Source organism: Pteropus medius, unplaced genomic scaffold (genome assembly GCF_902729225.1).
Source record: "Pteropus medius unplaced genomic scaffold, Ma_sr-lr_union100, whole genome shotgun sequence".
In the NCBI taxonomy this organism is placed as follows: Eukaryota; Metazoa; Chordata; class Mammalia; order Chiroptera; family Pteropodidae; genus Pteropus; species Pteropus medius.
Window position 1 is genome coordinate 23,064,640 of NW_024342467.1, and position 16,045 is coordinate 23,080,684.

The 16,045-nt window shown below is 44.7% G+C and overlaps 1 protein-coding gene across 7 annotated transcripts in view; it reads right to left on the reverse strand.

Moving 5' to 3' along the window:
* The window catches only part of DOCK4 (dedicator of cytokinesis 4), a 352,254-nt gene that overhangs the window by 136,792 nt on the left and 199,417 nt on the right, over positions 1-16,045 (reverse strand). For all 7 annotated transcript variants that reach the window (XM_039862789.1, XM_039862785.1, XM_039862784.1 and 4 more), the window contains 2 exons: positions 15,103-15,191; positions 539-664 (listed from right to left, as the gene is read on the reverse strand). In XM_039862789.1, coding sequence (XP_039718723.1) covers positions 539-664; positions 15,103-15,191 — 215 coding nt within the window. The remainder of the gene's footprint in view (positions 1-538; positions 665-15,102; positions 15,192-16,045) is intronic.

The window sequence follows — 16,045 nt, forward strand, 5'->3', positions numbered from 1 at the left end:
CTTGGCTGGAAAAGTCTTCCAAGAAAGGCTATTACTCAATCACTCTTTCCATCAATAAGGATTTCCTTTAAGTGATTTCACTAACATTTTCCACCAAAGGGTATAAACTATTTATTTTCTGGACACGACCTCAGTTTTCCTTCTGACCACGGTCACAGTGACATGCAGCCATGCCCCCGACAAGTTACCCAACCTAATATAATCAAAACATAAACATATTAAAAAAAAAAACCCTTTTGCTTATCATCGCATTCAGCAGGCCCTCGAATAATCTCGTGTCATTCGCATGCTGGTGACACGCCGTGGAAACTGGCCTCTTGTTCACATCACTCAGCCTGTGGAAAAACTCGTTTCATTGTGCACCGTTCTGCTCGAAGCCGCAGGAGCCATCGACGGCGCTGAGCGAGGACTTAGGGAACCTCACTGCGCTCTCCGGCACGGCCCATTCGAACTCTTCGAAATTTGAAACCATTTTTCAAACGTCAAAAACAGACAAAATACCTGTATTTCATCACGTGGTTCACCCCGAGGCACTTACCCGGCATGATGATATTAGAGAAACCCAACTTCCTCGTTATGGAGACGCCGTGAGAAAACACTGACGAGTACTCTCTTCTGATCTGTTCGATGTCTCCATGTAGCAGCTGAAGCGACACCGCCAAGCCTGAAACAAGTCGGAGACACCGGCATTACGGGAGAGGCCTGGAGGGTGGGACAGAAACCCCCCGCCCACAGCATCTCTGCGCACCGAGGCAACGGGAAGAGTCTCCAGGTGACTTTTCCTACCTGGATCCCGGAGCTTTCCCATTTTTCCCGTGGTGACTGGAAAACAACTTCAGCAGACGCTAAGAGGAGGACGTGTGGCTTCTCGGCCCGTCCTGTCCTCGCGCCCCAGCTGGGAACACCCTGCGCCCACAGCGTGCAAGGCAGCAGGCCCCGCTCACGACCCACAGCACCGCGACGCTAAGGACAAACGCGGCTGGTAAGAACGGCAGCGAGCACGCGAGACGAGAAATCACGCCAATCACAAACCCGAGCGAAAAATCATATCGTGAGCCGAGCGAGAAAAGAAATCGCAATGCATGAACCGACGAGAAAAAATAATCATGAGCCAGGCGAGAAATCGCAATGCATGAGCCCGAACCGAAAAAGAAATCGCATAATCGTGAGCCAGAACCGAAAAAGAAATCGCATAATCTGCGTGAACCCGAGGCGAGAAAGAAATCTGAAATCATTATCCGAGGGGCCGAAGAAATCGCATAATCGCATGGAGCGAAGACGAAAGAAATGCACAATGCGTGAGCCCAGACGAGAAAGAAATGCGAAATGCATTATCCAAGACGAGAAAGAAATGCGCAATGCGTGAGCCACACAGCTAGACTGACGAGGGTCTCCCCCCTCGCTCCTTCAACAGCAGAAACAAGTAACGACAAAGGTACTGTTTTCTTGGTCTGTTGGCTTTTCAATCGAAGATTTAAAACAGGAAAATGTGTTGAATAAAAAAAGCACTGGGCTCAGAGAGAAGAGGGAGCCTTTCCTGGGTTCAGATCTGTCCGAGGTGAGGACACGCGAGGGGCAGTGACATCGGAAGAGAAGAGGACGTGACCGCGAGTCCTCGTGCTTCCTGGTGTGTGGACCTGACGGAATGTCTGCGTCCGAGGGCTGTTGTGAGCATTTAATGAAATCTGGCAAGTACCCAGGGATTTTAACTAAATGTGCATCCCACTGTCACTTAACTATCTTTTATCTCCCACCCCACATCTGAGTTGGGTGGCTGAAGGCGACAGAACAGAGGCAGCTCTGTCCTCTGAGAGTCACATGGAATGAACAGGGGGGAGAAAAAGTGGTCCAGGTGATTCGATAGCGACAAGTGCCAGTGTAGCTTTGAGACCCGTGAATCTGTCCACTGGTCGTCTCCAGTCCCAGAGTGGGGGGAATGAAGACACACTAACACGTGTTACGTTCTTGGTCGCAGAAGCTATTTCTCCCTGACTCACGCACCCCCGCCGCCCCCACCCCGATACGGGGGTGTCTCTGTCCTCCCACTCTGTCCTTCCGCCTTCAAAACACACGCCCACGCTGCTCCCAGCATCGCCAGCACCATCGGGAGCCGGAATCCGTGGAACTCCCGTGCGTGCCAGACGCGCACGGCGCACAGTGACAGTCCCTCCCACTGGGGAGGACACTGCTCAACCCTGGGCTACTGTAAGTGATGCTTTTAAACAGAGGATCCGATGGAGTGAACACAATTCTTGAGGTCCTGTGACTTTTTTGCAAGCGAAGATCGTTTTACTAGGACGTCTGTCTCGTCAGCGTTTCCGATGAGAAACACTAGCGACATTACGTAGTACGTACAAAGTAAGGAGAAAAAAAGAACTAAATGGTAATGAAGAAAAGCAAAGACATCATGGGCCTGGAGGAAGGAAAACTGACCAGCATCCCTGCTCTGCTCTGTTGGAGCCAGAATTCATTTAACCCTCAGTGATTTTTTTTTCTTTTTACATAAGCTGAGTACTTTGCAGAGGATAAGATGAGACAAGAAACGCATTCAGAGACAATGTGAATGCTGAAGAAAATTAAATAAAGGAACTAGGGAGAAAATATGTCTTAGGGAAGCACGTAAATAGAAGCATGAAGAGAGAAGTACGTCAGTGTTCTCTAGCCAGCAAGGCCACTGAGATGACAGTGTGAGGGGTAGAGAGGCCTCACGCAGGAGACGCCAGACAAGAATGACCAGCTAGTGCACGAAGGCAGGTGCCCAGCAAGCGACAGGGGAAAACCAGACAAAACGTCACGGGGAAAAGGGAAAACGATGCGTTTAAGAGCTCACTGCACCCTAAAACGTCCTTATATGTTAGTTTTAACATGAAGGCTCAGAAAGACAGCGATTAAAGCTCTGGGGGTCAAGATCCCCCTCGTCCAGCCAAGTGACAACAACGTGTAGAAGAGGAGAAGAGACTGCTATTTTGAAGTGACCCAATTTCTGCAGAATAAAAACTCAGTCAACAACAGGAAAGATCAACCAGACTGAGGACTCGACCACGTGTACTTGTCTCTTTCCAAGTCGCCAATTCCGTTTCGGTTAAAAAAAAAAAATTAACAAAGACACATCAAAGAGTGGATGTTCTTTCAACAGGACCAAGGAAAAAAACGTAATAGAGTGGTGAGGCCGTAGGGGCAGCCCACGAAGAGCCATGCAGTTCTGCTGACTTTTCGATCGAAGAAACTCCTGATCCTACTTTCCTCTCCACGAGTGCCACCAGCTGGGAAGGACGAGTCCGCAGGACGATAAGAAACAGCACAGAAAGACAAAGAAAGCGCTCGCTACTCAGGAGAGACGCCAGCTGTTCACCCGCTCCCGTGACCCAGGCCGAGTCCTGGGTGACATCTGGGACGCTGGGGAAGTAGTTTTCTTCCAGGCTCTCCTTGTCCCCTGGCTTCATCCGCTACCACTGGGCCTGCGACAACGTCTAAAACGTCACCTGCATATCTTCTCACGCCGCCACGATTCAAAGGGCCCACTTTGGGCAAGGCGGTCAGTAACACACGGCTGGAGAGGAAGGTGGAAGGCAGGCTGTAAGGGTGTGCAGGGTGAAGTTCCTGCTCCTGAGGAACTGGTCATCCAAGAATGAAAGTAACACATGCATATGTGGATAGTGTATCAAGCAGAAAGGATTTAGGGTATGACAGGAATATTAAAATAAGGAGAAATCATTACAGATGGAGGGAATCTGAAAGATCATGGAAGACCTTTTTTTTCTCTTTAAACAGGGATTTCTGACAACCAATAAGTAGAAGAATTAGGTTAAAATTTCGATTTCACAAAATCGATCAGTAATGTCCCAAAATCACCTCTTTTCTGGCCCTTAATAAAAGTTCCCAATATGAAATTGCTAAGGGAGGGATGTCTCCCTTTATTAAAAGGAACAATCATTAAACTAAACTTTCTTACCAGCCTAGGTGTTTAAGACCCAATCATAATGATTTGATATCAAACGTTAAACAAAGGTATAGCTGTTAACTAATTGAGAGCCTGTCACAAAACAACCTGTTTTTCCCCAATAACTCTGCTAAGGAGCGTACTACAGCAAAGGCTTGGTAGCTCTTATGCCAAATGTGGCTGATTATCTGATAGCCCTAATTTCACAGGAACTGATGCTAACTCACTCTAGAAGATACAGCCTTTTAAATTCATAAAATTCTGCACTTTTACAGAAAAATGGCAAGCGCAGCATGATCTATAAGTAGCAGGCAAAATTAATTTTGGACTAGATCAGCCATTTTACCACCAATGAACCAAATAACATGTAGCTGTGAATAGAGACAGAGATGCACAAATGGAACACGGTGATAAATACACTTAATACATGTGGTGAGTAAGTGCGCAGTTTAAACAGCATCTCCTACAGCTGCACGACCCTGTGAGCCTGTCTCGCTGTCCCCTTCTCTGTGCTTTGTTTAGCACACCCGTAACGTAAGGACGCCGAGGAGACCAAGTCTCTGAAATTCTTGCGGCGATACCTGGCAGGTGCTTAACAACGTTAGCGGCCACTGCTGTCATTTGCACCACCGTTTCTGTTCCGACCCCTCCCCGCCAGGACCATCAACAAACCGGCTTCCACCGGAGAACGCTCAATGTCTCCTAAGGGCCAGACACTTCTTCCTTCTCACGGGTGTGTCCATGTGCCACCGGATTAAGCTGAGTATTGCCAGTCTCCTGCATACGTAAATGACGAGGTTCTGTGCAAGTGTCAAAGGCAAATCCGTCTCTCTACCCAGAAAAATACTCTGGGAGACTTTACAAGGATCTGATCGGTAAATATAATTAGGCAATGGGCAGAACAGACGTGAAAATGATATAGGACATAGGAATCCCGGTTTTGTGCCCAGATATCAATAAGTCAGTGCTCTCAAGTGGCAAATTCTGAAAAACCCTTGAGAAGAGAGTAGATATAATTCAATGAGGGCAGAGGTTCTTCTACTCTCTTATTTTGTGTTTTTCGATTGTAATGATTTTTCTTTCTTTTTTTCTCTCATCGCTATGCTCCAGATGGATTGGGTTTTCTTAGTTTCCCTCTCTCTGAAAATTAAATATTGTGTTTATATTGTTATAGATTGTATAACTATTCTGAAAGTTATATATCGTATTTCTAATTTTTGAATGTTCAATAGTTGTCAGTAAATGTGAGTGCTAAATTCTCTTAGACTTTACCTGAAAATGTCTGTATTTCATTCTCATTTTTAAATAACAGTTGGGCAAGTGATAGAATTCAAAGTTGGCCATTACTCTGGAAATTGTAAGATATTCCACGACATTCGGACCCCTAGAATTGCTGCCAAGACTATTTCTTTTGGGATAATCAGTTCCTTCTCTCTGGTTTCTAGTTTTGTCTTGAGTGTTCCAGAGTTTACCACAATTTATGTAAATATGACTTTAATTTTATTTTCTCTGCTCATGACTTTTGCTTCTTTTATCTGAGGACTTTTACCCTCTGCAAAAGTTCTGCAAATTCTCAGCCGTTTCTTTGCAAATGTTGCAGTGCTCACACGCACTATCTGGAATTCCTACAAGATGCATGCTGGTCGTTTTTATTCAATCCTTCCTATTTTAAATGTTTATTCAGAATTTTCTATTGCATTTCCTCTTTGTATTACATTCTGGCTAATATTTTAAGCTATAATTTTAGTTTACTGATTCTCTTTTCAACTGTGCTTGTGATATTTAAGCAGTTCACTAATTTTTTTTTACAATGACTTCTTTAAAAAAACTTTAGAAATTCTATTTAGTTCTAACCAATAGAATCTAAGCACCATGAAGGACAAGACTTTCTATTTGCTTTATTAAATGTAATATTACTAGTGCTATATATAGATACTCAAATAATAATTTTGATGCATGAATTTGAAAGCTTTCCTTCACTTTTTTGTTTTCTTTTTCATTATTTTTCTATCTCTATTTTTCTATCTCTTGCTTAGTCATCTCATGAACATTTATTACCTAAAATTCTAGGAGGTCTTCATTCCTGTTTGTTGTATCTGCTTACTCTGCCTCATTGCTGATTATTTCATGGCTAATTAATACGTTATCATTTTATTGGGTCTGATCTTCAGTGGGTGTTGCTTTTCTCACAGGCATCCATGCACCGTGGGTGTGGAAGTGGCAATATGGAGTGGTTATACTTTTACTTTTATCAGGCTACGAAACTGGGACCAGTTATTTTATGTTGAATTTTACAACTATGGATTTTTCCAAACTACCGAGTTAGTATAAATCCAGACCGATGGCATAAACTTGGAATTCCGATGGCTAATGGGAGAATCACCCCCCACCCCGACACCTCTTTAAAACAAAGAGCTTTTTCAGGTCCCGCGTTAGAGGACTCGACTCGGTCCTGGATGCTACTCACACACCCCTACGCCACGTCTCCACTTCCACGGGAAATTAAAATGCAAGCCCCAAAGTGTCAGGGCACACGCTCACGCCCGCCCCCTGCCACAGCGCCCCCGAGGCCCCGCCCTCCCGGTCTGGGCACCCTCTTCGGGTCTGCCCGATGTCCCTTCCTCCCTGTAAACCTTAGTTCTCCGGTTCTTACCAGGTTTCCTTAGCATTTTCCTTAGCATTTTCTTAGCATTTTCATGTGTTTGTAGTGGAAGAAGACGTCACGACATTTCATCTACCATTTTCAGAAAGCCCACTCATTTTAAAAGCTTTGAAATCCCCAGTTTTTCAATCTTGAGGATTGAACAGCGAGCCTCCAATACAGAATTACATTATAATTATAAATGTGTAAGTTAATTGACCAAGCAAAGCATTACTTGTGCATTAAGGACTGTCAATCTCACCAAACTTTAGCTCAAAAACTGTCCTCTGCCACAAAAATTTTATATATGTACCAAATCAAAGTATAAAATAAAATCACAATATTGATTAAAAGATTGGCCTAAGAAATTTACCACTAAAGAGTATTTAACACTGCATAATTATATTTTTCTTCTTAATTCTCCTGAGTTTCTAAGTACAGAAGGGAAATGATAGAATATTAAAATGTATGTTCTAAAAATATAATGTGCTTTAAAAAAATCTGAGCTAAGAATAGATGAGTTATTAATGCAAAAGTATTTTCACAAGAGGGGTATCTAAAAGTCACATCACAAACTAAAAGTTACAGACAAATCCCTTAAGAGTGTATGCATATACATATATACCCTTAATTTTCTCAATTAGGATTTCCATTAAGATTGTTGACTAAAATGAAATGATCTTTCCTTTCCATTTTTAGCATTTAAAAATATCCATATGCTAAGAAAAGGCCAAAAAAAATTGCTTCGTTTTTTTTTTTTTTCTCAAAATAAAGCATCAAAGAGAGAACCCTAAATTAGGTGCTTCATCTCCACTCGGCCAGAATACCCAAAGCAAAACGCACTTCACAGAATGGGTCTAGTTGAACGAGGTGAAGGAAATAAAAAAAAAAAAAAAAAAATTTATCAAATATAACTTGGCACAAACCTAAATGGAAAAAGGCAGGGAATGGTTTGTTTAGCAAAGGGGGTATTTTATTGGAACCAAGTAGGAAGAGGACACACAAGATACAACAAGAAAGTGTGAGCAGAGACAGACACACATAGAATGGGTAAAAAAAAAAAAAAAAAAAAGGTCTTTGCCCTATTTTTGCTTTTATCCCTGAGGTCTTCTGATTCCTAGTAAAACTATTAGAGGTTGTATCATTATTTGGTTTCTAGGGTAAGTGCCATGAGCATGAACCTCTGGAGCATGTGCATTTACAGTGTCACAACCCTATTTGGCCACTAACGCCCAGAATCCAACGAGGGGCGACGCTGGGTGGAGAGCAGAAGGCAGGCAGAGGCCCACGAGGTGGCTGCAGCGGCCGGGTCGCAAAAGCCTGTCTCACGATGTGGCGATTTTTTCATCTTCTAATTGTTTTCCTACTTGACACTAGGCAACCAAAGAAACAATTTAGTTTTTAGATTCATTTATGAAATCCATACTTATTGAGTGTCTACTGGTGATTAAATATTAGCATTTTAAAACTTAATTAGATTTAAAAAATTTTAAGTAGTCCATGCATATGTTAAATCATTCAAATTGTACAGAAGGTTCTAGTCTGGAAGGAAATGTACTCCCCGCTCCAGTTCCTGAGTTCTACTTTCTAGAATTAATCCACATTTATAACTTTTTGTGTATCCGACCAGAATTCTTTTTCTTTTTAATTGTGGTAATTGTTATAAAGGAGATAAGCCAGAGACCGGGATATGAATTATAAAGGAAAAGTGGTTACCAAAGGCATTTCTGAGAGAACATTCAAATTTAGAGAAAAGATGGCAATGCAAAAGATGGGGAGACCCTGACCTAGGCAAAGGTCATGTGCAAAGGCCCCGCGGCAGGAAAGAGCCTGGGGTGATGCGGAAAACGGAAGAAGGCCTCTCTCTGGGGCTGGAGAGCGGGGTGGGAAGGTGAGTGGCCGTCACGGAGGCCACAATTAGTCACTCTCACTCTAAGTGCAACGAGAAGCCGCTGGAGAGTTTGGGGTAAAGAAAACATGGTCCGAGTTGTGTCTTAATTAAGGATTCTTGTGTTACCTGGGAAACGGGCCTGGCAACGGGACAGTGGAACTGACGACTCGAGTTAAAGACGCCTGCAGACAGGAAGGCAAGAGACGGCGGAGGCTCGTGCCAATGGGGCTGCAGCGCGGTGGGAAAACTCTCGAAAAAGCTCTGTCAGAACAAGAAGCCGCACCTCCCTGCTCGATGAGCCAGATGCCAGGCAGCGGCAGGAACCTCTGGTCTCCGCTGGTCTCTCCTCATGCGGAGCCTCCGGCAAATGAGTGAGCTGGGGTGATCGATGTCCCCAATACCCTTGGCCTGCTATACCTAGGGTACAGTCCCTATTCTGTCAGTAGGGGTTAGGTGGAAGAAGGGAGCCCCTGCCCGACCTCACAGCTACTTTTGCCAGGAAATTAGCAACTCAGAGCTAAGCGAGACGAGAAACGCTGGCAGCTGTCACCTGCCGGTGAGGCAGCGTCCCGTGACTGAGGGCTGAGGGGAGATGTTCCATCTTGGCCGCATCTACCTGGCGTCGAATCCCCATCACACTGAGCAGGGGCAGGTGGGAGGGAGCGAGTGGGTTGTGCACAAGTGCCACCAACTGTCGCTGTTCTTATCAAGATGTAGCAGCTATTCTTGAATAAGTATTTCTTTATTTGCTGTATGCTCTTAGGAAAACTTGCAGACTTTAATGCCTTTTTAAAATATGATCTTTATCAGTTATGGTTGTTCCGGTTTGGAGAGAGTCCATGGGGTCCTCATGCTGTCATTCCACAGTGAAACCAAAGCCCTTAGCTCTCGATGGTACTTGCATGCTTCGGGCCTTTGTCTATGTTCGGAAGGCAGCGGGTAAAGGGTAAAACGCAGATGCCAGAACTTCTAAATCGGAACTGCAAAATTACGGACATCATCAGGTGTCGGCGAAACTTCCTAAAGATGGTTCTTATTAAATTCTTCCAAAACATTATCTTGAGTAATATGTTTATTTCTAAAATATTTAGGACCTCATTATTATCAGAGCAAGTACTTTATTTCCATTTCGATTTACAAATTCTATCAGCAGAGCTTTGCTCGGGGACTATTTTACGCATGAGGATAGACACAACGTATGTCTCTGAAAGGTAAGATAGTTGCTGACTTTTCAAATACAGACACTTGAAGCGCGTCTCTTATTTGGGTCCAACTGGAAGCCAGACAGAACTTTCAGGAATACACCCTGGCTGCCTCATGCAGTGAAAGCCTGGTGGGGTCAGGCGAGGGTTCGCAGAGGGAGGTCAGGGACAGGGTCCCTGGAGCAGAAGAAGGAAGGAAGCCAAACGTCTAGCAGGAATGGTGTCGAGTGAGAAGACTCTGCTGGAAAACGAGCCAGTGGAGCGATTAGGAGGCGACCGGAGCGTAGCAATGAGATGAGGAAAGCGAGCGGGGGCCGTGGCAGATCGAAGGCCCTGAGTGCTAATGGACGGGGTCCCAAAGCCTCGAGCCTGGACCAGGAGGCCAGACAACACAGATGACAACAGTCCTTGGACAGTGTCACCTTGAAAACCCGGACTCTTGTGTCACTTATGTTGCCAATGGTCAAATCCGGGGAAGCAGCTCCTCTTTCAGATGTACTTTTAAAGCAAATTTAAATTAAAAAAAAAAAAATCATTCTCCTTTAACAGTCACACCTTGATTTCTGACTTCCAGCCAGTATTATTCAATTTGGGAACACGCCTATTGACGACTGCTTCCTTAAATCGACTTACCTCTTAAAGGATGTAATTTTGACACCACTGAGGATGAATCAAAGTGTCTGACTACAGGCTCACCTTCCGGAGATCACCTCCCTGAGATGGCTGAACAGGTGACCCTACGCCCAGTGAGGCCTCCGTTCTAACATGCAACATGTGATAAGTATGAGCAAATCATCTTGTGATTACAAGTACCAGTCCACAGAGCTGCTATTTCAAAGTGGTGGGAAGGTTTTCATGTTTTCTCTAAAGAAGAGGCGAGCCCATGGCTGACAGGAATAGAGAAAATACGATCGAAGCGACACATAAGTCATGGAGTGCCCAGCTAAGGGCCATTAAACACCTGAAATTGTTCACTTTCTCTGAGTCTTAACCAGAAAAGAAATTTACTGAGCAGAAGTGCAAGCTGGAGAGGGGACCACTGGCATATGGGGGGGTGGGGAGGGCTGTAATTGTAGGGGTGCCTGAGACGACTCACAGAGAATTAATGCTTCCTTTAACAAAGGAGAATTTTCACCGTCAAGTTTCCGCCTCATTCTGATTTCGGCTGTCAGCGTTAGAAAGGTTTTGTTTGGTTGCTTTTTCCTGTAACTATTATTACCTATTTGGAATTTTTTCCAGACATGAAGCGCATAGTAAGCCACTGGCTGAAAATTACTTTTCAAAAACTGTATATAGAGCATAGCATATATGAGTGTAATTTAATATCTGACTATTTTAATTTATTGAAATACTTGCTGTAAAACTGCAAATATTTTCTATCTAGCAAATCTTCCAACAGCATTACTAGTGATTTTATCTAAATTAACAAAATATGAGAAATTCAGATAATAATAATGAACTTTTAATCATTACTTCCATTTGCTTATAATGTGGGTTGGGGTTTTTTATTTTTTAATACTGCATGAAGCTTTAAAAACATCTTAATATCATATGTTGAACTACATCGTTCTTCTCTGGTATCATTAAAAGAGAAGGGTTTCGACCATAAAAAACTAGACACGTGAGGACTGAATGAGATACAGTGGACATTGAGACATCATTAAAATATGGAAGAGGAGGGCTATAGATTAGATATGAACATTATATTAATATCAACTTCCCGATTTTGATCATCGCCCCGGAGTCAGCAGGGCTAGAGAGGAGTCAGGACTGCAGGGTGTTCTCAGACGGTTCGGGGTGGACATGGGTATGTGTGTGCATACGTGATATGTGTGTGTCATTCTTTAGGATTATACTAACTCGGTAACATTAAACGACATATCGAAGGCATCTATATACACATACATGTAAAACTGTTTCTAAAACCCTCCAGGTCTACAAACATGAAGAGTACGGAGAGGGGAGGTAGCAGGGAGAAACGAGCATAACACAGTGCTACCCTCTGAGGAATTAGGAATTCTCTGCCCTATTCTTGCAACATTTCTGCAAGTAAAATGAATTGAAAATTTTAAAACATGTTAAGAATAAAAAAGAGTGTGGTTTAATAATTGGGTAATTCCAAAAGCGAGCAAAGAGGTCACGCACTATATTTCTAGCCAACAGGTGGTGCCAAAAAGCTCTGGCTTTCCTTTAACGATATTAGAAAGTGAACTTTCTAAATGCAATGCTGAAAATTCAGGAGCAGTGACACAATCCTTAAGAACTACGCCAATGCAGGGACATTGAATTAAAGGACTCCAGAGCTATGTGAGGGCAGGGTGCTCGACTCCTAAAACACCACCTCCCCCAAAGCCTCCCTTCCCTTCAGCCAGATGGAGACCACGCCCACTTCCTGGGTGGAGTTAACGCTCTCCCTGCGGGCTGCGGGGGTCTTGATCTAGGTAATTCCCTCTAACCTGCTGGGGGGTTAAAAAGTACAGTTGGTGGTAGGAAGGCAACCATGTACACTCATCTTACACACACACACACACTGTAGAAATTGGCCTCATTAGCAAATATGATTTTTTTCTAGTTATAAGCTATAATTGCAAACTACAAGAAAGAGAATTTCATAAATACATAGATCCCATGAAAAGATTTTGAGGTGTCTCTTAGGACATACTGAACCAAGGCCAGTGAGTTTTACAGACTTTATGTCAAATCACAGAACTGAATTTCCACAGTAAATCAGATTGGCTCACTCTCATTTCACATTCTTAAAATTCACTGCTAGCGTCTATCAGAGGCGACATGTATAATATCCATTTGCTCGAAAAACCTAAACCAGGACCATTTTAATGACTATTTTTAGAATTTCAAATTCTTATGATATTACTTTTGGATTTAAAAATTCCCACAGGGCACAACTTTGGAAATTTGAAATCACTTAACCTAACTGAATCTAGCCATAGAGACGTGTTAACTCAATTATTTTTTTTTTTTTAGTCTATAAAAGTTAAATGAATCACTAGCAATTTTCTCCCAGTTTCTAAACACAACGGAGATAGTGGTTAATGTACCCTTGCAATATAGGTCTTAGGTTAGAGGAAAATAAAAACGGTTAACGAGATGAACCCCTTTATCTATTAAACAGACAAGATTACAATTCTAAGAGATAGGACGTCAGCGAAGCACAAAGAGCCTCAAAATGAAGTGGGAGAATTTTTTCCAAAACTAATTCGAAGTTATTTTTCTTTCTTTTTTTTTTTTTTTTTTTTTTTTTTTTTTTTTTTTAGTACCAATGACCGAAGAACAAGAGGGGAAATGAACGGAAAAAGAAATAAATACTTTGCTGAGTGAACGCAATTCTCTCGAAACGTTTGCTTGCACTGTTTTTATTTAATCAACAATTCTATGGTCCACGGAGAAAACGGCGGAAGTCAACACATCTCCCCACAGCGACTGTGAGAGCGTCAGGAGGCCCGATTTCCCACTTCGATGCTGTGCACACTCACTTCCCTCACTGTTTTTAAGAAAGTCATTCCAGAGCCTCCTTTCCAATAACAAAGGCGAAGCTCTCCTGAACACCCACCTGTCTGCTGACCTTAGAACTGCTTTTTCTCCAGAAGGAGAACAGATCCAGGTGACACAGAATAATGACCCGCCAAGACGGAAGGGTAGACACTTAAGTGGAAAGAGTAAAGGGCTTAGTAATCCTCACTTTTTAAAGTTTCTTCCTGAGGTTCATCTTGCTGGAGCAGAACTCTGGAGTGATGAGGCTCATCACTTGGCCTGAGAGAGCCAGAAGGGTCAGGCAGAGGCCAGAGGACCAGAAGGCAGATGGATGCTGGCTGCGTGCGGCTGGCGGGGGCTGGGGCCTGACAGGGAAAGGATGGACAAGGCCTGGGTCATAAGGACAGAGGGGCAGAGAGGGCTTTGCAGCAAAAGCCAAGTACAGAGACGAGGCATTTGGCTGCCTAGGAATCGGAGAGTCACAGCAGGTGCCAACATGGGGGGCGGACTCTGCCAGCGGGCGGGGAGACCTTTTCTCCAGGGTCCCACAGCACAGTGGATGCAATAAGTAGACCTTCATTTCAGTACAACGGCTAAAAACAGGAACGGGGACACCGAGGGAATGAGGTGGCCTCGCTCAGGATCCGCCGAGAATAACCAGTCAGTCGGTCAACATAACTGCCCACGCGCACGGGGCACATGTAAGCAGCTGGGGCCGACCCAAGGAGACAGGAAGTGCTGGGTTGAGTGCTAGCATCACTCCTTTGCAGAAACAGAGAAGGCAGGTGTGAAGACCAGTTTGTAAAGCATGCCGTGTCCCACCGCCACCAGCTCCTCCTCATCCTAGAGGGACCCCAGCTGCCATAGTGACTGCAAGCCTCTTATGCAGTTAGTGGGAAATGTTGGGCTTTGAATCAGATAAAACCGAAGTTCCCTTCCCAGCTCCAGGGAAGGCGAGGAGGAAGGCGAGCTCACCACTCACCGCACCTGAGTGCGGCACACGCGGGAGCTGTGGGTACTCAGGGCAGTGTTTGGACTGAAGCACAAAGGTTCTGTCTGCAGGTCCTTGGTCTCAGGGGATCATCTGGGCCTAGCAAGATGTGCACAGGTCTGAGAAAAAGGTGGTGTCGATCCAAATTCTGGTTCTTCCAACTGCCAGGCAAGATGGACTATAAGGCAAATATCTATATTTGGGACGGTAACAAGCAGTCTTAAACACAGCACATTCAGTTCAAATAGCAGCTTACGCAATTTGAAGCTTATGTCAGCGAAAGCGCACACCTGCCTAGCTTGTTCTGCTTCAACACGGGTGTAAAAGGGGGACTGGGGGCAGAAATATTCACCAAGTTTTTGTCTACTGACCAAACTGTGCTATACAATCTAGGTAGGTTACATAATATTAAGATGTTCTATAACATACACTAGCGTAGGACTGTGCCACATAACATAAAATGCTGCATCATACCTTAGTTCCCTTCTGAACAAGTGTCACACGCTTTTCTCTACGTGACACTGCCGTCAATACCACTCTCCTTGGCCAGTTTCAGCCTGGAGCCTGCAGGCTGGTCTCCGACGCGACAGCCTCGGGCAGCGAAGCAAGTTTTGCACGGGCCTCGCCAACCAATTTCCCTTCATCAAACCTATGACACGCGACTGCCGTGAACCCAAGTACGCCTGTCCTTTGTTTTTTCACAGCCAGTAACCACTCAGAGGTCTGAAGACTTGGTACTATTGAGCAGATTCACCTTGCTTCAACCGGAATGGAAGACCTCGTTCAGGGAGTTACAGTAGAAGCCTGTCGCAGCACGGGAGACGAGCCAGAACGCTGACTGTGCATCGTCAGAGTTAGGGAGCAAACAGAGAACAAGGGCAGACAAGGAAGGGAAAGGGCCCGACAGGAAGAGCGTGGGGCGCGCCAGCAGCCGCACGTGCTCACCCGCGTTGGAGCCGGTCAGATTGTAGCGCGCGTTCAGCTTTTTGATGATGTTCTCGTGGATCTGGCACCACTCGCTCTCTGTGTTGCACCTGCGAAAATATTAACTCTGATGAGCTTTGCTGGTGCATGAGAGCAAGCAAGGACCTGAACAGCACACCTGCTCCTTCGGACGCAGCCACCGTAATGGACGTCCTCGCCCTCCTCTGAGGTCCCCACGACTGACTGCAAGTGACTGCCAGTCAGTGCAGGCACCCCAAGATGACAGGAGTGCCCATGTCGAGTCATGCACAGCCACCTCCCCCACGCCAGGAGCGATGGGATGGACGACGCACGAGTTATGCGAGCCCCCTCCCCACCCCAAATCTCAGAACAGCACGAACAGTGGACCCTGTCTGTCGCTGATCGCTCACAATTTGCTTACATATTTATTTATTTATTTCATCACTGCAGGCTTTTCCGGGATGAGCCTGATGGAGTTTATTTTCCAGCCAGTTAGTAGGATACCAAACAGAGCACCGAATCGTGTGAGCCTGGAAAACTAAGAGGGAATGGAACCATCCAGCCTGTCCAGCTGTTAAGGCACCAAACTGCCACTCAGGGCATCCAGCCCCGTTTCCTTATTTTAGCTCAGTGGGGAAGGAAGAAAGGTGGCTTGCTTTCTATTTCATAGGTAAGTGATTCCAGAATTCCTGCTTCTAACCTACAAAACTCTACACACACACACACACACACACACACAGCACCACCTACAGAATGTGACTGAAATATCTTCCAGACCCAGATGAGGTATTTGTTGTTGTTCTGTGTCTGATTCGCAGGTGGGCTAAGGATTCGGCCACCTTAACCAACAGGTTTCTTCCAAATTGTTTCTAACAGGCACCTCCTTAAAATGCCTTTATAGAATCACAGTTCCTTCTTGCTCTGCAGGGAGTGTTTTAACTGG